The 26,814-nt window shown below is 48.7% G+C and overlaps 1 protein-coding gene across 1 annotated transcript; it reads right to left on the reverse strand.

The window, feature by feature from the left end:
- Positions 1-10,134: 10,134 nt before the first annotated feature.
- MRPL21 (mitochondrial ribosomal protein L21) lies at positions 10,135-26,797 on the reverse strand (the record flags this gene model as incomplete). Its single annotated transcript, XM_082000237.1, has 7 exons — positions 10,135-10,219; positions 10,908-11,011; positions 16,009-16,061; positions 17,609-17,772; positions 20,870-20,955; positions 24,891-24,951; positions 26,764-26,797. 7 exons carry the CDS (start codon positions 26,795-26,797, stop codon positions 10,155-10,157), a joined length of 567 nt encoding a protein of 188 aa, XP_081856363.1. The 3' UTR covers positions 10,135-10,154.
- Positions 26,798-26,814: the final 17 nt, after the last annotated feature.

Raw genomic sequence — 26,814 nt, forward strand, 5'->3', positions numbered from 1 at the left:
GCCGGGGCCGGGGCCGCTCGGGGCTCCGCCGCGCTCCCCGCTCCGCCGGGCGCTGCACCGCCGGCTCCGCCCCGAGGGCCGGGCTCAGCCCCCGGGCTGGGGCAGGCGGTCCCCAGCTGATGCCTTCTTCCTCCTCCTCCTGCCCGCGGGGGTGGGGGCAGCAGAGGTGGCCCCCGGGCCGGGACCCTTGGCCCAGGACAGCGGCTGGCACCTGAAAGGGGGCAAAGCGAGGAAAGAGTGGAGAAGTGGTGCGACACCTCCCCGGGCGGGGAACACGGCCAGGGTGCTGCCTCCCCCCCCAAATCCCTGCACGAGGTCACCCTTTTGGCCACTTCGGTGGGCAGGACAAGTTAAAAGACAAGCTGGCTGAGCCCCCAGCCTCTGCCCTCACCCCACCTTTCAGGTGCAGCGTGCTCCTCAGCACCCCGCTTGCTTTGCACGGCCGGGTGGTAGCACATCACCCAGCCCCTGTCCCGACCACCAGCAAGGCACGGAGCGAATCCTGGCTCCGCACAAATCGGCGACTAAATTCCCATCGAGATCAAAGAGCAAAGACTTTGGATCGGGCCCGGGACCAAACTTTGCATGTGCTTTGGTGCAGCAGCATTGCAAGGCTGTTCGGTAACGGCGTAAGGGCGTAGCCAGGAGCAAGGGGTTACGTGTGCGTGTGCATACACAAGCGTGGGCACAGGCAGTGTGTAACGCCCGGAGCAGCAGCCAGAGCGGACATGGGTGAGTGTTGTGGCGGCATAGATGTGTGTTGTGGGGGCATGGAATGCTGGGGAGAAGGGAAGAGACCTGCAGCATCTCAACTGTCTTTGGAAAACTCCGGGATGCGGCTTGCCTGTGTGGCACAGATCCACGGGTGACACCAGCGCGACAAACTCCAGCAGAAGAGACCTGACCAAGGGTGCGGAGCAGTCGAATGCCTGCGCTAGGGATTCGGTCTCTTTTCCAAAGGCTTTAGTCATTTCCCTGGCACAGGGATCTCTCTGCCTGACCATCTCAGGTGACTTCACTTGCAGCAGGGCCCAGACCATCTGCGCCGCCTTGGACGGTGCTCAAGGTAACACAAAACCCGCCCGATATTTATAGTCCGTATCATGTGTCGAAAGTAAGCACCGCTGATGCTGGCAGAAGGCATTAGCGCCCAACCAGCGCCTAAGTGGGTGTCTCATCACCTCGAACAGGGAGGAGGGTTATCTGAAGCATTGCTGCCGCCAACGGCAGAGCCGTAGCTGCTAATGCTGCCGGGGCAAAGCTCTGGCTGGAGAGAGGGGCCCTGGGTAAGGCAGGGACTGTCCTGGGGGAGCCCGGAGGGATCTCCTTGGAGAGCAAGCAGACCTCACCCAGAAATGAATTTTGCCATCGCAAGCTGATGTGTCCTTCCCCGCGTCTGCCTTTCTGTGCACCAGCCACTCGCAGCAACCTTTGGAGAAGCACTGCTTCTCCAAAGCTGACGAGAGACATGTTCACGGCTTGACTACATCTGGAGCCCAGAAGACAACAGCAAGAGCAATAAACCTCAGATTTCAGGACAAAAGCTGATTCCCAGCTGGGGAAGGGGAGGGGTGTCAAGAAAAAGAAGTCTCCGTTATGTTCCCTTCCTATTTTTAGCCTGATTTCCTAAGGAAATGAGATGTCTGCAATCAAGTCCTCTGTCTTCTTCAATACCATTTTTCAGTACGTTGCCCGATTTCAGCCAAATCTGACCGTGAGGGAGAAGCCGCAGAGAAAATTCTTTGCCTGCAAGTTTCATGACAAAAAATGGTCACATTCCATGGAAAATCCACCCTTGCACTTTGGAAGGCAGACACTGGCCGGCAGGTTCCTGGCTGGAGGAACCCGGCATAAGTACTCGCGCTGCTCCCAGGGGCTGTTCAGAGCCCCCGCAGCAGGAGCGTGCTGCCCTCAGCTCTCGGCAGAGCACCTCGCGCCGCAGCCTTGCTGTGCCACGCTGGACGCCGAGCAGTCCCACCCTACACACCTCTACCTGCCTTAATTTTGCTTGCATTCAAAGGGCACGGATTTGCAGGGACAAGCGTACAAGAAGGGCGGGCTTAAAATTGAAGCACAGCATTGGCGTAGCTTGCAAAAGCTACGGTCCTGCTTGTAAAGAAGGGCTGCTTCACCTCCCCTTAGCACACTCAGCCCGCTGCCTCGCGGCCATTCCTCTCTCCGTTCTGCCCCTTCCCTTTCCTCCGGAGGCGTGCGCGTCCCGCTGAGCTCTGCGAGCCGGGGCGAGGAACAGAGCGCCGGTGCCCAGGGGAATACACCTCCCGCCCCGACGGCGGCGAACGGGCCCCCGGTTGGCTCAGCCGAAGACGGGCAGCATGCCAGCGGGTTTTCGGCTGGGAAATTGAGGCCAGCAGAAGCCATCGTGACTACGGTGCGAGGCAGCGGGGCTACGCAGCACAGCTCCTGCACTGGTGCGCCCTGCATCGAGTCCATATGTGTTTTGGCCTCGGTTCATCCCGATGCGTGGCAAATGCATCCAGGAGCCACCTCACCTGTGGCAGGTGCTTAAAACTCACCTCTACTGCTAGCAGGAGACTAGGTTAAGTCCACTCTTAGCTTTCCTAAGCTTAGCCAAAGTGTCCTAAGAGTTAGGTGGGTTGAGGCTAGGTCCTTGCTCCTCCATCAGCTCTGCTGTTAAACCGGGTCTAAGTAATTTCGATGCACCAGGCTGGTGCTCAGCGAGCTCCCCTGACGGATGGTAGCCAACCATCTTTGTACGCACCCTTCCTTTGCGAATAAAAAGGCAGAAAAATGATTTAACAGCTCTGCTAGACAAGGTCTCCTGACAGATACTAATATGCAACATGAAGGCTGCAATAGGTTACCCTTTCCAATTTATTTTTTTTCTAACAAATTGGAATCGATGAGCTCTCATAGCTGTGTTGGATCACATTCCTGCAACATTTTGTAGAGCAAATCCCGGATTTGTCACGGCTTCAAGCTCTCTGACCAGTGATGGATTTGTAGCTCTTGTTGCACCACCGTGCCGTGGGTCGGGCTGAAGCTGAGCCCCAGCACTGTTCAGCTGAAACAGCATCAGAACGTCAGGGAGAACAAGCCAGCAGAGCCCTGCTGAGACAGTGGAGCTCACCTCCCTCAAAAAACAAGATGACAGTCACAGAGTTGTTTCCCGTTCTCAGAACATCAAATACCCCCAAACCCCCAGAGCTGTTCCACTGAGAGGCCTCTCAGCAATGGCTGAGGACATGATGCTGTCTCATCTTTTTTCTTCCAGTGCCAGAGAAGAAAAAATTTACCCTCAAGGAAAATCTAAATGGCCCTGCTACGATGTCTAGCAAGTGATGAGATCCCAGGCTGGACTTTGGGACTCTTTCAATAGGCCTTTTAGACTGGGCTTAGCGGTTAGCGAGTGAGTGTCCTCCTTTGCCCATCCAGGTCCTCTCTTCGGTTAGTTTTGATCAGCCGTGGCACAGCTAAGCATTCCAAAGACATTATATAGCCCGACGAGGTTTCACAGAAGCGGACTGAAGGCAGGGAAGGCTCAGTCTTATCCTGCACGAAGAAACCATACAGGAGATTCATGGTAGATGCTTTCAGCATGGAGAAGGCAGCTTTCAGCTCTGGGGTGGCCCAAGTCCATGAAGCTCAAGAAGCAGAGCCCTAGGCAACAACCGATCTCTTGTCCTTTGACGCTCAGGGACCTCCTCCTCTAAACCTCTAAAGGCTCTTGCTGGAGAACACACGGGCGTACCTAGATGCTTGCCCGCGTGTCCATGGGCAGCTCTCACCAAACCAGCTCTGTGACGTAGAAGTGTTACTGAAACACCGAGCGCTGCTCTTGCAGCGGAGCCCACAGAGGAGGCGTGGGAGAGGTGGTATCTGCATTGTTAAGATGATCTCCTGTACTTCTTCAGCCTTCAGGGCAGAATGCAAGCCTTCAGCAGAGTTCACCCCAAACTCTTTTTGGTGTAAGTATTTAAATCCGGCCAAGTGTAGAGTGGATGTGCTTAGATAGCCCATGGCAGAGCTTTGAAGGAGAAACATCTCTGGCCAGCTTGCATCCAACTTCCTTCTCTCCCTCCAAAACACTGTGTTGTTTCACTTACCTCAAAAACAGACATAGGAGTAGACCAACCTAGACCAGAACTTGTGTAAATTTGTTTCATTTTCATCCTTGATTTAAGCCAACCAATCTAAGAGTGCTGCAATTTGCAGGGCTATGCTCACCTCCAGCCCAGCGAAGCGCTGGCCTTGGGGATCGGTAGATAACCACGTACTGCTGCAGGCTCTCCTGCCGAAAGCGCTGCTCAGAGAGAAAGCAGCTCTACGCCCTTCAAAGCCATCTCCCAGGACCAGGAGCTGCTGCCGGGACCCTCCGACCCAACACCAACTGCTTCAGAGAGGACGCAGAAAAATACATCCTTGACTTCTTCAGGAAAAGGTTGGCTTGGGCCCCGGAGCTGGTGGGTTTATATCCCCGACAGCACATCTGGGGACTACCCGGAGAAACTCCTACTCGCCTCTCGCACAGATCTCCTTGGCATGGTGGGAAGCCACATGTGTCCTCCCACTCGCGCATTCAGCACCGGTGCCTACCCGGTCCCACGATTGCCGGGGCCCTTTCAGCTGGACAACAATGGAAACTCAACTTTATCATCCACAATCGCTGAATAAGCCACCTCCAGCGTAACAAAGCACCTGCGGCGCAACCAGGTGAAAGTAGGTGGAGTAGATATTGTTTTCTGTTGAAACATTTGTGGTCAGGCTATTCCATACTTGCCTTTTTTAAAAGATGTGGAGTCTGCACCGGGCAAGAGGCCAAATGCACCCATGAATCATGTCCCTGCAAACAAAAATCCAGCAGAAATAAAAAGTTGTCCTAAAGCAGACAAAGAACCAAATCACGTCAGGCCGTAGCCTCGGATCATGGGAGTCCCATACCGTGGTCCAAACTAAACTCCTACCGGATCATCGGCTATTTTGAGAGCTCAAAAAAAAAAAAAAAATTGAACTTTGCTGCTTCTGGAAGGAAGTGGTGTGTTTGGTTTTATTTAGAAAAGGAAGAGAAGATAAAAGCCGGTCCCTTTTCTCTCCTGTAGATGATCTGAAGGTGAGAAGATCTCTGCAGAAACCAACTCAACTTCGAGCCGACTTTGGAGCTTGCACCCCGTTTTCAAAAATGACCAAGGTCTTTCAAAGCTTTGGTCCCACAGAGTTAACTCATCTCCCCAGCATCCACTCGAAGGGCTCGAACCCCGTGTTTCCAACCCAGGTATCACACTTCATTGTCACTCCTTAACGGCTGTAGGAGCATGGCTCCTGTTGAGCACGCGGCAAGCCTCGCTGCCAGCGTGCCTCTCGAGAGTTAACGTCGGACGGAGCCGCCAGGGAATGGTCTCCAAGAATATAACCGAAGCCACGCCGCCCTGTCAATAAACATATTTTTGGTTGCTATAGCAAAGCCAGCACGCAATTAAAAAGCGCTCTCAGACTTCAGGGCCCTCTCCTTTCTCAGCGGCTTTACAGACTCGCGCTGCCGCTACCGAAGTCACACCCGGACTTCGCTTCAGCCGCGCAAAAGCTGCACGAGCAGCCAGGCAGAGACGCGGGGACGCGCGTCCCAGCGCTTCTCCCGCGTTCTATAAATAGGGAGAGAGAAAATAGATGAAAGCACCCAGCCCCAGCGCTCACTCGCGCCCAGGCTTGCTGGCCGCAGCCTGACTTCTCCGCACAGGCTTTGTGTCAGCCCGGACCCAGTGGCGAAGCATTCCCTTTCTCCTCTTAATTAACGAGGAGGCTGGTTTTTTTTGGTCGCAAGAGACAAGAAAACCTCTAGCGCAAGAGAAATCAAACCAATACGGTTTCCTGGTGTTACATTCTGTCTGTTGCCCATTTCTAACCGCTGAAGCGTATTTCGACGTGCAGCCAAAGCGTGGCCAGATCATGCTGAGAAAATAAATCCGGCTGCACGCAAGGGTTCAAAGATGCCTTTGCAAAGCTGACAGGGAAAAAAAACACACCAAAGAGGCATATTAACAGCATTTCCCTTCCACCCCGGAGGCCTGAACAACATGTCCTAAGAACGTTTCAAGCTGCCTTGCCACTTCAACAGGATAAACGCCTGCAGCTCATGGTACAGCAGAGCATGTGAATGTTAAGCAGACCCAAAGATCAGCGCCAAGTTGCTAAATCCCTTTGCTGGCCCTTGGGTCCCAAAGAGAGTTTCGTGCACTTTTATTTTCCCGCAGAAGCTGGCTGTCGGCAAGGACGGGCGCTGACGCTCACCACGTCTATCGCACTTCAGGAGGCTGCACAAGCGATGGATCCTCGCAACGGGAAGCCTTCGTGCTGCGAGAAACGGCTTTGCTTGTGAAGCTTATTTTAGAACACAGGACAACTTGCCAAGGGAAGGAAGAGGAACCCCATCACGTAGGTAATTGAAAACTCGTCCGGACAGAGCGCTCCGGAGATGCGCCGCAGAAAGCTGTCCTGTAGGACGACCAGCATGGGCCGCTCCCCCTTCAGCCACGGCGATGACCTTACCGGGATTTGGGTTCTGCATCCTGACACAAGCACCTCGAAGCTGCAGACTTCGCATCTGAGCAGCCGTGCCTGTCGCACCCCAGTGGCGGGTTTCGAAGAACAGCCTTGGCCTTTTAAATGATTGGAACCTCCCCCCAAACCAACCCTTGAAAGCATCTGTACCTGACGGGGAGGAAAAAAAACCCGCAGCCACAAGCGAATCAAGGTGCCACGGTCCACTGCTCTTAGAAGGGCGAAGGATGGGGTCAGGGCTGGCTGACACGCCGTTCGCTGATCTCCGCGCCCGCTGCTGCGCGGAGCACGCTTCGTTAGCGCTGGGCTGGACGCCTCCCTTCACTCCTCCAGAGGCGTGACAGAAAGGGCAGCGAGGGGTGTCCTGGGGGTCCGCACAGCCCGGCTGGGACCCGCAGAGCCAGGTGCCCACGCTCAAAACGGGGCGACGCGCGGCCGAAGCGGAGCTGGCAGAGAGGCAACGGCACTTCCCGACAGCTCTTCCCGAGCAAAGCTCTCGGCAGCCCGGCTGGCGAGGAAACAACGCTTCCTTAGCGTGGAAAAACGTCGGCGTTGCAAGGCCTGCACCCTTCTGCCAGGGACGAAGCAGAGTCCTGCCGACATTCTTCGAAAGCACGAGAGAGAAACCAGAACAGCCGGCGGCTCCGCGGCCAGCGGGCAGGGAGCACGCGCTGGAATTCGGGTCTGGCTCAGAGCAGGCAGATGCCCTCCGCCCCGGCTCTCCAGCTTTCCTCCGGGCAGCGAATCCTTATTTACACAAAGTCAAACAGCACCGAGGGGAGATTATGGGGGGCAAACGCCGCCGTTTTGCTTCAGAGGCGCTGGACGGCAGGAGCTCAGGCCTGGCTCTCGTCTAACCCGCGTGGATGCCTAATCTTTAGAGGCTGGGCAAAGCGTCCCTCAAATTCCACCCTGATCCGATGTGCTGTCCAACAAGATGTTTTGTTCTAGCAGATAACTTTCCACTATGAATCAGTGCTTAGGGGGAGAAAAAAAAAAAAGCCTGCTTTGTTGAGAAATTTCTGCTCTTTAACTATTTAAGTGTGGCAAACCACATACACCAGCCAGAAAGAGGATGGGAAGCAGCCACCCCCCAACATGTGAAGCCAAACGGAGACTTGTGACTTCACCCCAGAGAAGAACTGGGGATTTCTTCTTCTACTTGGAATGGCAAAAAGCTTTTTCTTTAAATTCCTCTAAAGAAAATGTCAAAAATAATCCCCACTTGCTTCAGTCTGGATGCATCATTTCAATAAAACCTGAGTATTTTGCTCTAATTTTATATCATAAATTTTTCAAAACAAAATACCAGAACTTCCTGATATTGGTTGAATTTTCCCTTCCTGCATATTTCTCTCCCCCAAAAATGCTCTGAAGCCACCCTAATTTCATTTCCCAAGGGCTTTTTTGGGGAGACCAGCTTTACAAATCAAGTTAAGACATTTGCTTTTTCTTATGAACCAACACTGGCCTCTTCCTTCCCTATTTCTGAGCCTTGAAGTCTCTCTTGTTATTTTCAAACGTTTCTCCAGAACTGGGAAGGACAGAAATTTCCCCCTACACCCTCTTAAAGCCAAGCCACGCATGCTGTTTCTCAGCCCCAGCACTCACACGCCTTAAGAAACACAGAGGGACTGTGAGGTTTCCCGTAAAACTGCTTCTTGCTTCCGCTGCGGACTGCGAACAGACCAAAACTGGAAGGCAGTCGCTGCGAGAGCCTTCGTGCCAGCCCGCAACATACTGTGACTCGCTGCTACTGCTGGGATCCACGGTCCCAGCACAGAACTGGAGCCGCCTTTGGGAGAGAGGGGAAGAGGTGGGAGATGATTTTTTGGAGGAGAGGTCCCCCCACTGCCTTCCGTGTGTAAGAGCTTGGAAACAAGGATGCAACGGTTGCGGAAAGGTCCCTGCCTTCATATTACCATTAGCTGCTTAAAATCTAGGTGTCCAACCTCCCTGTACAGTCAGCAGAGAAGGAACAGCGTCTCCCAAGGGCTGCTGGTGCCAGATGATCGTCAAGGGGAAGAGATGAGTCAGCCTCTGCAGATGACCGTCTCTCTCCAGCGACTAGGGAACTAGCTTAACCCAAGCACGCCTGGATCTTTCTCTGGCTGAAGCCAGGCAAGATGAAACACAGCCTGAGGCACCACGCTTGCCGTTTGTGGCACGTAAAGTGATCTCCCAAGGGTTTATGCGGACTTGTGAGCTTTGAAAGACTGGGCAAGATCCAGATATGGTTATGTCCAGAACTAGCATTTCCTTCAGTACAGGGGTGTGGGCAACCCTGGGGTCACGGTGGGAGTGCATAAGGACAGCCATATGCAGCCTCTCCTCCTGGCCCATTTGAAGCGAGGTATCCCCTGGAGAAGCGAGAAGGTGAGCAGGGCCCACCTCTCACTTCTCATGGTGGCTGTAGGGAATCTGATAGCTACCCCAAGAGCCTGCTGCAAGCTCTAGGAAACTCTTCCTGTTGTTATTACAGTCCAGAAACACATACAGACCTTGGGTGAACAAGCCTGCTGAATCTGGCCTTCCACATCTTGCTCAGAGATGGTGCTCAACTTGCAGACAAAATGGAGAGAAAATACTGACAGCTAGACACGAAAATACACTCAGTACGTCAAGCACTAAGTCTGTGAAATAGGCATGAAACCACTCCTGAGCCACTGGTATCTGTTATTTTGATGGTATTATACACACAGACAATTTTTATTGCTATGCAATAGACTCTCTGGCTCACCTTTAAGAGGGAAATTTCCCAGCTGCATCTCCCGTTGCTAATCTTTGAGGAGGATTTTCACCACTTCACATGATCTGGGAGTAGATTTGGGATCCTGCAGTCATCTTTCACCGCTCTCTTCAGTCCCATGCGTGCTGTGGGCCACACCGTACGTACCCCAGGATATTCCCTGAAGCCATACAATGCCAGGAATTATATGACCAGTGGGGCTTTTGTCAGGAGAGGAAAAGGGGTGGGGAACAAAACGACACTTAGCACTCTTAAAAACACCTCACCTATTTACAGTGACATTACTGCAGTCTCTGGAGAGCAACGAGTGCTTCCAGAGGGCAAATCAGCCCACCCAAACACGCCCACCTCTCTGCTAGCCTTAAGTGCACTCACAGTCCCAGGGTAGGGAACTTGTAAGGACACGAGTAACTAAGCACAGCAACAGGCTCTTCAAATTGAATTATACACATAGATTCTGCCTTCCAGGCTCCGAGCCTCACCTCTGGGACTGGGGAGGTAGATGGCCCTTTTCTTCCACAAGAAGTGAGGCCCAAGGTATTTTTTAAGACACGGCTGAGAGCCTGAATTCCTACAGTAGAGAGGGGTGTGCAGGCAAAGGTGGACCCAGTTGGCATGAAACAGCTTGACAGCTCGCAATGGATCCTGGGTTGTTTAAAACTCCTGACAAATAAACACCATCAAGGCTGAAAGAATAGTTTAAAAAAATATTTCATTTTGGTTTTGTTTTTTTTAAAAAAAGAACGTACATATAGATTTCCATTTCCAACAACAGCAAGAAGTCCAGAACTTTCCAATGACAAGGCAGTTTTATTTCCATAATTGGCTAAAGCAATAACAAACCTAAGCCACACAACACCCGATCAATCAATCACAACAAACAGGGGAAAATTTCTATGGTGTTTATCCGAAGGACAGTCTGTGGGTTCACGATGACTGAAAAAGAATGAAAAGAGAAAAAGATGAGATGACAGCACAAAACTGAGGCGTACCTTTCAGAAGGCTCCTGCTGGCTTAGCTACGTTAGTCGAAGGCATGCCAAGACGTGACGGTTTCTAGGAGGGGGTGTGCTGGCAGATGCTGCCACGTTGGCAAGACAGCTGCATACCACTGGGATGGCATGAACAGGAGGTCTAGGCAGAGCTCCCGTGGGACTGTGTCAGGCTGGTCAAGGTTTTAGCATCCGTTCCATAAAAAAATGGTCATAATTTTTCCCTCTCAGTTATATCTGAGAAGGGGCAGTCATTTGGTAATCAAAAAGCCTGCTACAGGATACTGTTAAGACTTGCTAATACCTGTGATTAGATATCCAATATTTAAGGCTTTGGAAAGAGAACAAGATTGCTTTTCTGCGCAGGAATTTTTTTTTCAGCAAGGTCTTTTGCAAGGCTACCTAGCAAAGGGTGCTGGACCAAAGGAATATTAAGTCACCCTGCTCTGAATACAGTGGGCACACCTGGGGCAGCCCTGGGGCTGGGAAAGAGGTGCTGTGCCATGAGGGGTCCTGGGGATACGGCGAACGAGCCTCCTGGCCCAGGCACAGCCCTTGTACCACGATACCTCCCCCTCCCGGATCCAGCGACAAAACAGCAGGGAAGGAAGCTCTGTATTCTTTCCATCTTACTTCTCTTCCTTTGATAGTTGTGCCTCTTCCAAAAGCGCATGTTGATTTTTGGCCATGACTCCGTCTTTTCGATCACAGTAGCCTCCACACGGACGAGATCTTTCCTTAAAAATAAATTTTAAAAGTATCACTTTTTCATTATTTACATTGTCCTCCTGTCAGTGAGCAGGTTTCTGGGGAACAGCGACGCACAGATAACACATACTGCCTTACAGAGCCCAGATCCACAGGAACTACAAAGTCATCATGGAAAGAGGGAAATCTGTCAGGTTGTTGGCTTCACGGCACAAAAAGAAAAGCCTCAAGGTGCTGTACATGGATCAGCCAAATGATGTGGTAATTTGCAGGGCCGTACCTCTCTGTCATGTGAGGGATAAGATCAGAAACAGCTATGGAGGCAGTAGTAAGACAAACCTGCAGGAACTTGTAGGACTACAGTAAGATAATTCGCCCGGCACATTCACATGGTCTTATGTATCCTACTTTGCTTACGGTACAGGTTAAACCCACCTGTGGTCCCTGCCCCTGTGCTATGCTGGTCAACACAGAAGTCCTTCCTCCTTCTATAAAGCATGACAGCTGGAAGAAAGTCTTCTCACCTTACTCACTTGAATAACTCCTGGCAAAGGCTCAGTGAAAAGAGATCTGGCCCTCTGTTTCTAGCGGAAGCACAGCTAATGGGCTGCTGGAGCGAGTCACTTCTCCTCCCACATGCCTCTCTTCTGCCTCCCACTCTTGGTCTGTCCTGCTTGTTTACCCCAAATTGGAAGAGAAGACAGGGACTCACTGATGATTTCACATACTAGATCTCATTTCTACCCATGAAAATTCTCAGCAAGTAAACATCCTCGCTCCTTAAGGATGGAGATGAAGAGAAGAATATGGCCCATACTTCTTTCACAGGTGGGTAAAATCAGAGGGCAGTTCGTCACTCCACATTACCTTACCGACACACACAGACACACCTCCTGCCCACCCGGGGATTCTGCAGAGCTCCAAGAGAAGTAGTCCCACTGAAGTTAGAAAAAGAGTGCTGGGATTTCTAGCTGCTATCTGAAAAATGCCAGAGCTGGAAAACAAGGTGGTCTGAAGCATGCACTGGAGGACCAGCTACCTGTCTGTACAACAGCTCCTCTTCGGGAAGAGAAGTGTCTCCAGACAAGAGCCAGACTAAAGCTTTGGAAAGCAAAGTTTTAATCAACAACCACAATGGAGGAGGAAGAGACACTCTTTCATGCAGCATCACTGCACAATACCATTAAAAACTCATTAGGATGCTCACTTTGCTGCCGGAAGACGTTTAAAGAACATTTTCCTGACAAACGACTCTGTCTGCACTTAAGGAGGGGTAGAGGGGGGAAGCTCATCTAGCCTAACTGTTCCAGGAGGGTCACTAGGAGGCCAAAGCCTTTGAGACATTTACCACGTCTCTTCACATTCGCCCTCTGGGGTGTAATATATATTAGAGATTGAATCCTTGAGGGAGGAGGGAAGGACAGGCAGAAGAGAAAACTGATATATCTGCATTTAGTGACTAGCCCAGAAGAAAACAGACATAAGATAATCTAGATTTTAAGAGACAACTGGGTGACCCTGACATCCCAGCTAAAGGCTGTTACCCAGATTCAGCCCAGTGATTAGGACTCAGCAGCACTACCAAAATACACAGCAAGCTTTGCAACGCTAGGAAAGAAACCAAAATAATGAACTGCCCTCCAGGGGCTGGCCATGTTTTACCACTATAATTAGGCAGCTATACTTTCTGGGTCTAATTCCTGCTCGCTGAAGGCAAAGGGAAAGCTAAACTCCCCCTGACTTCTCACAGGCTTGGACTGTAAAGGCATGTAAGAAACTCACTAAGGATGATCACATGGGAAAACTGGAAAGTGGCCAGGCCAGATAAAGTGACCCGGTCACTGAAATCTTTGTGCTGCTCTCAGGAGTGCCAGGGTTTGCAGTAGCACAGCTAAGCTATTCCTGATACAGCTCTCACCACTGGACCACACTAGCTGTCCAACACCTTGGGTAGTATCCAGCCAAAGGGAGAAACCTTGACACAGATCTGTAGATAAGTGTCCCCCCGCACTGCTCATAGATGTTGACAGGCTTTCAAGCAAATCTTTAAGGGTATTGAGAGAGTTGAGTATCCAAGCATGGCTTCACTCTGCAAGTCAAAGTTCAAGGTCAATGGGCCCCAGTGAGTCCTTGCCTGTTGGACAAAGCGCTAGGATCTGCTGGTTGAGAGGCTGAAGCACAGCAGACACCAACTTGCTGGTGAAGCGCATAGAACAGGAAAGTTCTCAGCAAAACAAGAGCCCAAGGAAAAAAAAAAATCTTTATCAAATGTTTTAGGTATGACTGGAATGTCCATAAAAATAAAAAGAGGGTCACACATTTCCCAGAGCTTGACATAGACAGTCAGGCCTGCTGCTTTCGGCAGCAAAATGTTTCATGACAAAGCACATCTATCACATTTTTGCAGGAAGCAGGAAAAATGCACACTGAAATCTCATAGCTCTAAGTTGGGCTGAAAGCTATTGCCATTAAGTAGTGAAAAAGATCCAGGCAACCTACAACCCCAAACGATCATAACTCTTAGAGGTAATAATTTCAACTGACAAGCTAACTTGCTCCCTGCAGAAGGTAACTGAATCCCAGCCTGGCTGTCCGGGAAAAGAACAGGTCCAACGGAAATAACAGTCCTTTGTCACTACCACTGAAGCCACTGCAAAAATGGGTAGGTAGCAGGAGAAAGAGCAGGGCTCATCTAGAGGAAAGAATTCCCATCACTTGTACTTTGTCTAGAAAAAAGCTAAACTTTCTCACAGAGGCCCCATTCATTTCACTCAGGTCTAAAACAGCTGAGGGCACTCAACTGATGGCCTGAAATGCAAACCTGCCCAAGGCTAGGCTCACTTCTAATCACAGCTTTAGAAGTGCACAATTTCTGCATTATACAGCTAAACAAAGTACAACTGCATACTGCTTGATACCCTTGTGCCAATCAACCAGACAGCAAGTTACTTGAACAAACACAAAAGCCAACAAATTCCAGAGCAGAAGCCAGCTAGAAGTTCCCAGAATAGCCTCTGCCACGCAGATATGTTTTGTTGCACTGTTGTTTTTTAAGGCTTTAGAGGAGTGTCATCTTGGGAGGTATCTGACTGCTACAGTAAATTAAAACACGACCATCTGTCCAAAACAGGACAAGTTCCTACCCGCCTCCAAGTTTGAACAGGCAGTGCAGCTGTAATGAACTGTCTTATGCAGACACTGGTGCAAACATTCATTGATGTGTTTATTTTTACAACAGAAAAACAAAACTGCCTTTGTTCACATCCAACCTCTTATCTCCCCTCCAAAATGTTTGTGGTTTAGGCACAACTGGGAACTATGTGAAAGAACTGCAGTCCACACTGCTCATGACACGCTGGGTTCTGCTTTCCTTTCCTCAGCCCGTACCGGAGAGCTGAGGACTCGGGAGGTTTCCCTACAGCTCGGAGGCAGGATGGCACCTCCCGACCAGCCTTTCATTCTGCCTGGTCAGCCTCCTCCTTCTCCGGATCTTCCTCTGCCAAAGTCACTGGAGTTCAAGCTAGCACTGGCAGATACACAGTTTGGTCTGCTTCAAGCAGCTGACAATGCCTTCCACACACTTGGAGCACCTGCAGGAACCAAACAGCTGGTTTTCCTCCTGTTCCAGAGCTCCTGCGTCTCGGGCCATGTGCCAAGTCCAGCACACGAGCTGAGAGTTGCAAAGAACCACCCCAGGGCCACTAGTTAAGAGCCAAGTGAAGGATGGTGCTCCTAAACTGCCTGACATAGCATATCCCTGCAGAACTTGGGCTCTTACTTGAATTTCTGCAAGACAACATTTCTAGAATTTCTGCAAGATGACATTTCTAGTCCTAATAATGAGGTTTCCCTTCCTAAAATCTTCCACAAGTGCAGTATCACGATGATCTGCTATTCCAGATCTATTCGCAGTACTGTTAAAAGGACAAAATCTAATGCAAGGAACGTGAGGCAGTTACCAGCAGTGCAACTGAAGTCATGTTATCAACTGTACAAACACGTTGCAAGTAGCTCTTAAATACCAAAGAGCCCTCTGGTACAGAAGAAAGCACTCAGAATTTAAACCAATCTGAAACCACGTGATATTTCTAACCTGAATCTACAGGCCATCAAGAAACAATTCTCAGATGTACAAGTTCCTCCTTACCTGACCATCCTCTGCCAAAGTTGCTGCGGTTCAAACTAAGACCTCAATGTGCGGTTCAGCCTGCAACCAGACCACAGCCAGGGCTTCCAGATACTTTAAGCACCTGCAACCCACCTTATCGTGACTTGCGTTTTACCACTAAAACCTCTTGTCCTGAAGAAGACAACAGTTCATGACTTTGCTTCTGGCTAGGGCTAAGAGCTGAGCGATTACACCTGGTCCACACACCACTTGCTTTTGGTAAAGAAAAGGCTGAAGAACCCGGTGTTCTGCCAGTTTGTACAGCCAAGTCCAACAGCACCGGGATGGAGGTGGTGCCAAGCGGGTAAACTCATTCCCCCGGGTTCTGTGATTGCTGGACTATGTGACTAGGAGAAAGGGAAAATTAGGAAGTCTAAAATTAAGATTAAAGCCTGCTGGGTTAAGACAAGGGCAAAAGGAAACGGGTTAAAAAAAAAAAAAAACAAGTAAAATGAAGGGATTAAGGGATGGGGAACGATTTCTGGGTTATTCCAAGATGACTATCACTGAAATTAGGGTAAGGGAGTAAAGATGTTGTAGAGCAAGATTTACTGCTACTTTGTGCAAGGCTTATACCATGAGAAAAAAAATACAACCCAAGAGAGGTGAATATACTACAGTTACCTTAGAAATGGGTACTGCTGATCTATGCTGGCACTGTGGCAAGGGTTAGAGTCAGCAGAGACTTATGTGATGAGCTTGTTTTATTGGTGCTTCTTTCAAAAGCCACAGGGCTGAGAAAAAAGCTAGGGCTGATAAATCCAGATTTCTCTTCAGTTTCAGAGTCTGTAGGAGCCCTGAAGCTATAATTAAGTACAAGAATTGTCTTAATGATAATTCTTGTATGAGACATCTTACCCCAGGAGCGGCCTTCCAATAAGTGTGAAGTCATCAGCACCAACCAGCAAAACCTATGGAAAATAAATCAGGCATATATCACTGGTTCATTGTCCCAGTAGAAATGCAAACACTATCTTCAAAATTCTACAGTCACCATAAAGGAGTCAAACTGCTTAGAAACAGGCCTTTACACATTTCAAACTTGACACTGTTAGTAGAGGGGGGATGGTGAGGAAAGGCAGCTAACAGGCAAGAAACAGAATCATTAAACTAACAGTCTTCCAGGAGAGCTTATCCTACTAAAACATACTCCAGAAGTATCGTTCACGTTGATCAGAACGCACTGAACCCTTCTGTTCTGGCTCACCAACAGTTGTAAAAGATATGAAAAGCAATACAGGGAAGAAGAATAACATGCCTTGTGTGGGATCTGAATGCATAGCAGCTCCTAAAAATCACTGAGTTTTTATAGCAAGTGCTACGTATCCCAGTAGAGAAACACTTTCCTCATTCTCCTCCATGAGGCCTCAAAATGGGCAATAAAGAAATGAACATCTGGGGGGGATTCATCACCCCAGGGACTAGCCCTTTGTTTCAGGGCATCTCAACCACTTACCTATCTAAAGGACCAGGCAGGATAACAGAGAGGATATCGTGAGAAGAGGCAGCATTTCTTACAGATGGGCTCCTTCCCCATGCTAATTGTACAGCAGCAGTTAAAAGCAACATATAAATGGTCATGAGATGTTCTGACTTTCGTTTTAGACAGATACTTGCCAGTAAAATCCCAAAAGGGTTATGGTGGTTAGGCAAGTTTTTCACCTTCTTCATTCCTATGTAGACTTTTGCACTCCTAGCTGTCTACTCCATGCAAATTGCTCCCCTCTCTGCGGTATATAAGGATGCAGGACACAGCTGAAGGCATGCCTAAAAAGCTGCCTCAAAACTGGACTTTGAAGCAATGGATGAGTAGAAGAACGGGCTGGCTCTCCTTAACCACTTGCTTGGCTCTAACAACCAACGTTGAGCCAACAGAACCCCACTTCATAATCTTTCATTTAAGATTTGGGTTAAGGAACCTCTACAAGTTTCTGCTAGTTAACCAAGGCTAAGGATAAAGATATTAAATTGCATCTCAGCAATTCTCCCCTTCATGCACCATCCCTCCCTCTCCGCCCAAAACACTCGGCGTGATAAGGATCTTGTAAAGCATTGAGCAGTGACAGTCCCTCTGCGAGTACTGCAAGTGTTTTGGGTGTTGGAGTCTCAAGGTAAACACAGCCTTTAGCTGCCGTCTCTAGAAACAACAACTGTAATTTTCTTTTTTTGGATGAAGTTAGTACAACAAAAATCTGTCTCCTAACAGAGTCTGGCACGACTCATTCCAGCCCTGTTCAACAGAAATCCCAATAATATCACCAACAGAGTAACTGAAATTGGAACAAGACCAAGGCAAAGCAAATAGCTGGAGTAAGAATGGGAGATCCAACAGGAGCTCTTCAGGACTTGTTTTTAAAAACTGTTTATGGGTTTTCCCTCCAGGAATGTTCGCAGGCGATTGGCTCTGGCCCCATACACAGCATGGCATGACAGGCACTGTGGAAGCATGGCACATCACCTTTTCCATCCGGATTCGGTCTCCACATTCAGCCTCCAGTACGTTGTCCATCATAATCAAGTCTTCGCTGGTTATTTTCCACTGCTTGCTGGCAAAGTGGACCACAGCAAAGAGCCTTCCGTACTGCCCCGCTGCGATCATCTCGTTCACCTTTTGTACCACTTCTGTTGGCAAACAGCAGGGAAGGAATCAGTGTAAAAAAACCCAGCAAGGTGTGAAGAGCGGTTCAAAACTAATTCAGTCACACTGCTCTCCCAGCGGAACCCTTATCTCCTGGGAATCTTTAAACAAGGATCAACAGCAATGTTGTTTTCTACAATGTGTGAGCCTCCTTTTCATAAACTTAATGACCTATTTGTATTTTAGTCGGTGGCAAACCCATGCATAAGTAAACACTTAGTGTATATACTGTGCAGCTAATCTAGGACTGGTGACTTCTCAGCCTATTTCTTAGGCATCCTAACCTGCACTGTATTCAGACCTAAAGCATTCCAGACAAGAGCGCTTGTCCACATGTCCTACATTTGAAGGTGAGCTCCTCTCAATTTCCAAGTCATCTGCAGAAGCCCAAGGACTCTGAGTACTGTGTAAGGCGCACAGGAATGTCAGAAAGAGTTTGGCAAAGTACACAGGAAAAAGGGCTCCAGCATACTAACAAACCCTGGCCTGAAGACTTGTACTTGCAGTAAAGACAAGAGAGACCTTTTGCTCACTCTCTTCCAGAAAATCTCTTCCCATATGCACATGCATGCACAGCAGGTGCCAGGAGCAGTACAAATCCCAGGGATGAGGTCCTGCACATGAACAAACTACATTTTCTGTGATCAGCTTCCTCTGCAGTGAAGCCAAAAGCAATTTTTATGGGAACATCAAAAGGTATTGCTTAACAAGTGCCATTCCACTGCCAAATAGTAGCTTTCCACCCTCTTGAGCTGCTCAGAAAAAGAGCAACTTTCCTATAACTGGAAAAACAGATTTTCTTCATTGTCCTCAAAAGTGGCTGAATCATTTTTTTCTTGGAATGTAAACAAAACAACATCCATTTGGGACAGACATGAATTTAGCAGACAGTCAATCCAAATCCAGCTGTTACAGAAACACTCTGAAAGTGTCCAAGTTTCAACCCAGCAGATGCAAACTATTAAAGGTAGAGGTAAGAACAGAAATTATTGGCAAGGCAGTAGTTGCTGCAGTTCCCACTACAATGAAGAGTTTAGCTTCTGTGTTGCTGGAATTGCTGTCCCGGAAGAAAAAATCATGTGCTCTTTCCTCCGATTCACAGCGGTCCACTACAAAAAGTCCAGAGAAAAAATACAAACCCCCTCTCTTTGTTACACCCTCAACTGCACAATGGGTGCAATAAACGTCTTCCAGCTCGCAACTGCTAATCTAGGTGTATCGGTAGTCCCGTGGTCAATATTTCAAAACCAAAATTTCAAAATGCTGGCCTACAATTTCCTCTTGGCAAAAAAACAGGTAGAGTCATGACCTAAAGAGGGTTATTGCCTTGTCAAATTTCAACTTTCTACCCACAGGGCTTTCTCATGTTTCTGTAACCAAAAAAGGTACATTTTCTTCACTGTACTTGGGCTCTGAAGTTGTTGATAACTCTTCCAAAAACCTCTAGTGACAGGAAACATCAAGTGATGTTACCATTTGATTGCTAGTATGGTTCATATCTCAGCACCATGTGGAGTGACCCTTCTTAAAATATCCATGGCTGTTTCCACAGCCAGCAGGAAAACAGAAGGCAGAATTCAAACGCTCTCACTGTTGTTTGCTTTGGATAAGCACAGCCAGGAGATAACGATGCAAGCTCATAAACAGTAGGAGGTTACAAGGCACAGAAATCACAGCAGCCCCGAGGATCCCATGCGAATCAGTCAGGGGAACATGGGACCCTGCTCACCACAGGGCTTCAGCAAATTGAACAGAGAGTTTATGGTTCACTACTAGGTCAAATCACGCTCAGGGACTGAACACTCATCTGTCACTTCAGCAAACCCAGCAGCACAAAGGAGATAAAAAGCAGGATGAAAAACAGCCAGAGAGTAGACCTGGAGCAGGACACTCTCTCCAAAGCACATCACTCACACAGTTATTAACACACTTCAGCCAGATGATAGGAGACTATCTGCAAAAAGGTGGACACAGCTCAGCTTTTCTCCTCTCACTCTCTCCTTGTGAAAGAACTCCTCTCCTTCACTTCTCAGATCTCTCCCATCTAAAGCAGAGAAGTCAGGTGCCTTTCATAGATGTTGCAGAGGCTAACACAACGAGACAGTAAGACTGCCTGTTAATAAACACAGGAGCCCGTTGCCTGCATGAAGCACACAACTGCTAATTGCCACCACCACAGCAACTGTAAAAGAAATGCACCCACTGGGGCTCATTATACTGCCTAGTTCTGAGAAACATCCTGTACATGTGTTGTCTTCTCCACTACCATCCCTAGCACGGTCTGGATGACAACAGCCCTGCCTGGGCAATATGAGCCTAGACACATATGCCTTCTCCATATTTGATCTTTACATCCCCACCTGCCAGGAGAACCTATGTCTGGTTACAAACGGAAGACTGACATGTTCTAGTAAGGCTAAGCAATGAGGATGGTTGCTAAACAGCTATGGGCACCTGACTTGCTGACTTGTGAGGCTGACTGCTGCATGGTCCATGTACTCCTTTCAGAAGGACCACCGGCTGCGTCCAACAGTCTTGACTAGATGTGGGGACAAGAATGGGCTCACCAACATTATGTCGCTTCCCACCTGCTCACTGCCTTATGTCACACCTCTGCAGCTCTGTCATGTGCCCACCATCCAACTGTTTATGCTGGCTCTAGTGTTCTGGTTTACGCACTAAATACACCAGCTCTCTGGTGTGCCCACCATCCAACTGCTTATGCTGGCTTCAGCTTTTTGATTTATCCACTAAAAGAAAAATAATTGTTTTCTCCTGTCCAAAAGGCTTGTTTCATGCTTTAGAAAGCAACACATCACACCAGGTAAGATTCCTCTGGGGGTGTTACAAGCTGTCATAAACTAAGGGGATCTCATATTCTACCCAAATCTCCAATACCAGCAACTGGAGCACAAGTTCAGTGACACTAACACATTCCAGAAATGAGACAAAAATGTGAAGAACAAAAACGTGAAGAACAAAAACTAGCTCCAGTCATTGAAGACATTTATTTATGCTCCATCAGGCCACCACTGGCAATACTGGAGCGCAAGTCTTCACTTGGAGACTTGAAACCTTTACCTGCATGATACTTCGCTTCTTCTATTGGATCTGGAAGTTTCACTTCAGGCCACGGGGGTGAAGTCAGAGATGTTTTGGCAACAAGTCTGTGAATGATAAGGTAAGATTCGCTTGTAGCAGACAGACATTGTCAAGACATGTAAAACATGAAGAGAGGAAAAAAGGTAAAAGAAGCTGGAGATGGAGCAGAAAGGGGTTTTCCACTGGGGACGAGCAGTTGTACAGGAGACTTAATGATTTGTCAGTATGAAAGGCTCGATCCAAAGCCCATTTGGGCGAGAAGGCAATTTCCCACAGATCACGTTTCATTTTGTAGCAGCTCATGAGTAAGGTGAGGTTTTCTATTCTGGTCTTAAGTGTTACGGACAGAGAGTGGTAGGCAAGGCAAAGGCCGTGTTACCTCCCTACGACTTAATCCAATGGAGGACACTGGATATGGCAAAGTCCCCAGATCTTCCTCCCAGCACCTGGCAAAAGCACTCGAGTAGGACAAGAAATGCTGCAGAAGTGCTGAAGCTGCAGCCCATATCAGAAAGCTGTTCAAAAACATGCAGAAAACACTTGGTCTCATTTCTGATTTCAACCCACAAACGCTCTACCAAACATAGCTGCTGCTCCCAGGGCTTAACGTCATTTAGGTCCACCATAAATTGCAGCAAGCTTTAAGAAAAAGGGCTAAGTGCCTCAGTGGTTGGCTTGCTTTATTCCCACCCTATCATACAATTCAGTATGGGGAAATTTTTTTTCCTCCCCCCCCCCTTTTTTTTTTCCTTTTACTTCCCACTTCAGAATGTTATTTGAAATAGTTTGAAAAAAAGGGAAGAGTGCAGAAAGAAACAAACTGAAAATTCACTGAAAATTCACCCAGGCTAGGTCATCACTTGTTGCTGATGTCGAGATCTGCAGCTAGATGTGCTAGTGGTGATCAAGCTCAGTGACCACCAGTGACTTTCCACCACCTTGTTCTTACAGACTGCAATTTTGTCACCAACTCCAGTGGAAACAGACCTGCCTTAAGCCTTGCTTACATCCAAGTTTTAGATAAGGGGCTCTTGCTGAGCTTTTCCAGGTATAGATACAAGTTACCTCCACCACAGCTAGGATGCTGAACACAATGCTCCTCAATCCACTTCAGCCCCAAGTAGAAAGCTCTGAAGTTATCTGATAGCAGGGAGCATCCGGGAGGAGGCCATGTGCCTTTGATGGGGAAGAAGGGCTAATGAGTGTTCTTAAAGCAGCCTTGAGCACTACACATGAATGACTCACACGCATCTTTTTTCCCTCTATTTTTTTGAAGCTCTTCTCTGTTAAACAGATAATTTAGAGAGGGCCTTAAGACCACAGTTGGGTTCTTTACAGGAGAGTTATGAGGCTGCTCTTTTTTTGGTCACTTACAGCTGCATTCCCTGAATGGCAATAACAACGGCTTCTCCCACCCCACACTGCGATTCAGCATTTAATACAACAAACATTTAGCCCAAAAGCCTCTTCTGTGCCGTTACCGTGTCTGTCTACAGTCGATAGTACCACACTGGGGAGGGACTAGCAGAGGCATCTAACAAGACTTCTCAGAACCATGCCTGTCTTGGTGTGGGTTAACCACAGAAGTGGGAGCGTGCATCGTCCCACATCCAGCCAGCCAAGCACAAGCATCATTCCTCATGATGATTTTGAATACCAAGATATTTTGCTAAAAGGTGCAAATTAAATCCTTATTCTTCTTGAAAGGGTAGCTTCCACTGTTGTGATAGAGAATCGCTTTAATAACACCTCTTTTCAAACACTCTGCAACTGTACCGCTGAGACAAGAGCCTCTCCATTTCAAGACATTGCATCAGTCCCTGCAGACCTTCCTGGTGACCAGCCCGGGGGACTCCTGAGCACGACAGACACGTCCCTTTAGGATCATTCAGCACCGACACAATCATGGGAGCAACGACAGCTCAAACTGCACCAACACCTGAATGACAAGTTCTATGCAGAAGACATCGTACCTGAAGCCTGCTCTACTTTCTCTACTTAGATACTGCTCTCTTACTTACTGAAAATGGTATAAGGCTGTCACAACAGGCAATACCTTCCGTTTAGTGAATAAACTGGGGGCCTGAAGGCAACAGTATGGATACAGAACGAAAGACTGAAAACTGCCAGGGGCACTTCAGCTTGAAACATGTTCTCATCAGCTGTTGTAGTGGACTCTTCCTGCTTTTCTCAAGATTATCACTGGGAGGGATCCTTTGCCTCAAAACTGAACTAATTCCTGATGCCTCAAGCCCTGTACAGTCAGTAGCGCAGGTATCTGCATGCACACACTGCTTTTCTTGACAGCGGCGCAGACAGCACTAAATCACGAGAACCCCATTTAAAACATCAGAGCTGAACAACAATTAACGCTGCTCAAATGTGCCACAGGGTGTTAATTCAAAAATGAAACTACGCGAAACTCACAGTGTGAGTTTGAGCGGAAAAAATGCGAATGCTATTTACTTATAATTAGCTGTTTTTCAAGATCTCTAGGACAAGGAGCAACAACAAGGAGGACCAGAGGCAGCTGTCTACATCACTGCATTAAAAGCCAGCTACAAAAACTATTGATTTGTTCCCAAAGAACTGGAGAAAAAAGCACTGCTCTAACCAGGGACAGTACCTTGCACATGCCGTGCTTTCATCAGAACTGTGGTACACGCTTCAGGGGGCAGGGAAAGGAGGCACAAGTCCATCCTGCAGCATTCAGAGATTATCCTGAGAGGTGCCAAATGCCTTTCCTCAGAGACACATGACCAAAAGGTGTCAGATTATAGCTCCTTGTTAAGCAGGAATCTATGATACCACGAAGACAGTCTAAGATTTAAAGAGGAGGGAAATTCACTCTGGATCTCGGCAAGATGACCAGAAAAGTATCGGTTTCTGAAATTTGAAGAGAAAGGTGCTGCTCAGAAAATACCGTCTCCATCACAAATGGGAAGTTCAGAATCTCCTGTGTGCTGAAATTCATACTTTCTATAAATAACACAGGATGCACAAACTGCAATAAAATATTCAGGAAAAAACATTAGATGCTAGTGAAAGAAGGCAAAATGAACACCAACAGCAGTTGCGTTTGACTTTGTAATGCCCAGCAATGCCTCTGAAAGGGCTTTAATTTAACAGAAGCTCAAAGCACTGGTGAGCAAGTATATAACGACAAGCACCAAGGCTTCATGGGTCTGCTGCGGGGTTTAGTAATAGTCGGGCGCTGTGTCACAGAGGCAGAGATCCAAACTGTGTTCCCAAATGCTTGCGGGCCAGCGGGAAGAGGCCACCTCCCTGCACCCATCAGCAGCGCTGCAGGAATGAGCACATCTTGCCATTTTTCCCTGATGCTGCTCACAGTTCTCTTTCTGCAGTGTCCCCTCCTGGTTAAAGCAAGCAGCAGCACAGCCTGCAGCTCTGTCCGGGTACCTCTGTGTGAGATCCCAGCAGAGGAAACAAAATAAAGACACAAACAAGCAGCTCTCAAAGTGTTGAGACAAATAAAGCCTGAGGTTTCCTGGCTTGGTGTCCTGTAGCGCTTGGGCTGTTAACCGCACTTCGTGAAGACTGCAGTGCAAGTTCAGTATTTATCAGATATTGGAGACTCCAGGCAGGAGATGAACCTTGCCTGAGGAGCACCCTACCTGTACCTAAAAAGATGAGTGGCACCTGAAGCCCCTTCTGCCGTTGAGGCATTTCAATGTCATGACTTGTGTGGCTTCTCTGCTGTCTACTATGGGCTGAGCACACACTGTGTCCCTTTTCTCAGTGGAGGATCTAATTATCTGTCTCTAGGCTCCACTGCTTAATTTCACAAATCAACAGAAGCATCTTTCTGGCAAAGGTGACTGAAGGCAGGCAGAGAGTCCAAAACTTACTGGGAAGCAACGACAAAGGGGTCAGACAAATCTCCTTTCCAAAGGAAAAACAAGCTGCCCTCCCCACCCCCACCAAGGAAGGTCAACATTTCAAGGGGCAAAAAGCAAAGCAGAAAGTCACTTGACGTTACCCTTGCTGCAGTGACGTGCTCTGGGTACTCTGGTGTCGAACCGCAGGTGAAAGCAAGGTGGCTGAAAGGGAGAGAAGGGGAAAAGAATTAAAAACAAGCAGCAGCTGCTGGGCTTTTAGTCCCTGGCGAGGCAGTGTTACTGCAATGCTGAAGTGTCACAGTGCTGGTCAGCTTTGTGTACCACTTTTCTGCCTGTAAAAGCTTTGTTCCGTTTTATCATGATAGGCAAAGATAGAGGGGGAAGCAAAACAAGATACACGGTAAGAGAAATGACCCATCAGTTGTGTGCAGCATTGCAAGAGAGCATGAGAAATGCCTCTCGCTGCAAACACACTTATTTCAAGTGACACTTCCAGCTAGATGGAGCAATTCAATGTGGCTACACTCGGAGCATCCCACCTCTTTGGAAAACACCATGACTGAAGGGCAGAGGGGAGGAACAGGTGGTCTGAAGAACACTGTGGTGCACTCTCTTAATTCTGAGCACTAACTGATGCTGCTAGAAGGATCCTTTCCAGCCCTCTGGGCCCTCCGAAAAGGGGAGGGGAGCTATTACATGGCATTTACCAGGTGACTCTCAGCAACTTCTACTAAATCTTACAAAGTTTCCACTCCAAAAAGAGAGAAGGAAATAATACTACTGCATATTTCCAGTAACGCACTGGCCCTGTAGCTCCCAAGCAGACACCACAATGCCAAGTGAAACACAGTGAACTCAAAGAGCTGTGCAGGTTCAGCAGACTTGGTTTTAACATGCCTGTGTCTGGGTTTTCATCATCCCAAACATGCGTTTTCCTTCTAGACACGAGGAGTGCAGAAGCTACGTAGCTAAACAAGTAACAACAACAGAACATGGTAATGAGAAAAATTTATTCATGCTTTTCACAGCTAATGTTCACCGAAAGAGTGAAGTCCTGTTACCGTTCCAATACACAACTATTCAAAGAATAAGTGGTTTACTACAACGTAAATTACACTTTGAATGTAGCCTTTTTGGAAAGGAGTTGGGCCACCACACACGGTTAATTAGCAGAAAGAGATGAAGGCCTAAAAAAGCATGCTCAGGGATTTATCCCCATGTTATTTCAGCGATAACAATATTCTTTCTGGAACAATTTGTGTGATTAAAAGACAGAGTATACACAGCTTCTTTGCAGGAACGCTAGCTTTTTCACCCACCAGCCAAAGCACGACCAATACAAGGGACTGGAAAGACCTCTTAAAACCAAACATACTTAACCCACCTCACTTGCTGAAGCTGCAGCTCACCAAGGTCACACTCACACAACACAGAAACCAAACCCAGAAGTGAAGCCAGGGTCCCCGAGACCCCTCCTCTGCTCTCACGACAAACACCTGGCCAGCTTCCAAGCCCAGCAAGGAAACTGGAGGCTGATGAGTCCCTGCACACCCCCCATTCCCTGGATTTTGCCGAGAGGTTCACACCAAGCTAGAAAAAACGTGTAAAGTTGATTCTCCTTTTTGTAAACGTTTTCTCAGCCCTGCCCCCAAGCTTTCTGCCTGCTCCAGGGCTGCTGCTGGCAAAGACCCGAGTCGCTCCTCTCGTGTCCCTCTCACCTTTGCGGTTTCCCCCACGGGGAGGGCTCCGGGGCTCACCCACTAGGCACGTGGCGTGGATAAACCAGGGCCACGAACCGGCCGGGGCACCTGCCCTGGGTGGGGAGGCGGCGGGGGCTCGCTGGGCCCGCGGAGGGGTCGGAGCCCCCGGCCCAGCCCCATGGGGAGGCCGCGGAAGTGCCGGGCCGCGCCGTTCAAACTGCCGGCGGTGGAGACCCTACCCCGCCGGCCGGCTCCCTCCTTCCCTCCCCCAGCTGGACCGGAGCTCGGCTCGGCTCCGCCCGGCCCGTCTCACCTGCCGCCCGCCGCCAGGCCGCCGGCGCCGCCATGGCGGTGACCCCGACCC

Source organism: Phaethon aethereus, assembly GCF_964289735.1.
Source record: "Phaethon aethereus genome assembly, chromosome: 5".
Taxonomy (NCBI): domain Eukaryota; kingdom Metazoa; phylum Chordata; class Aves; order Phaethontiformes; family Phaethontidae; genus Phaethon; species Phaethon aethereus.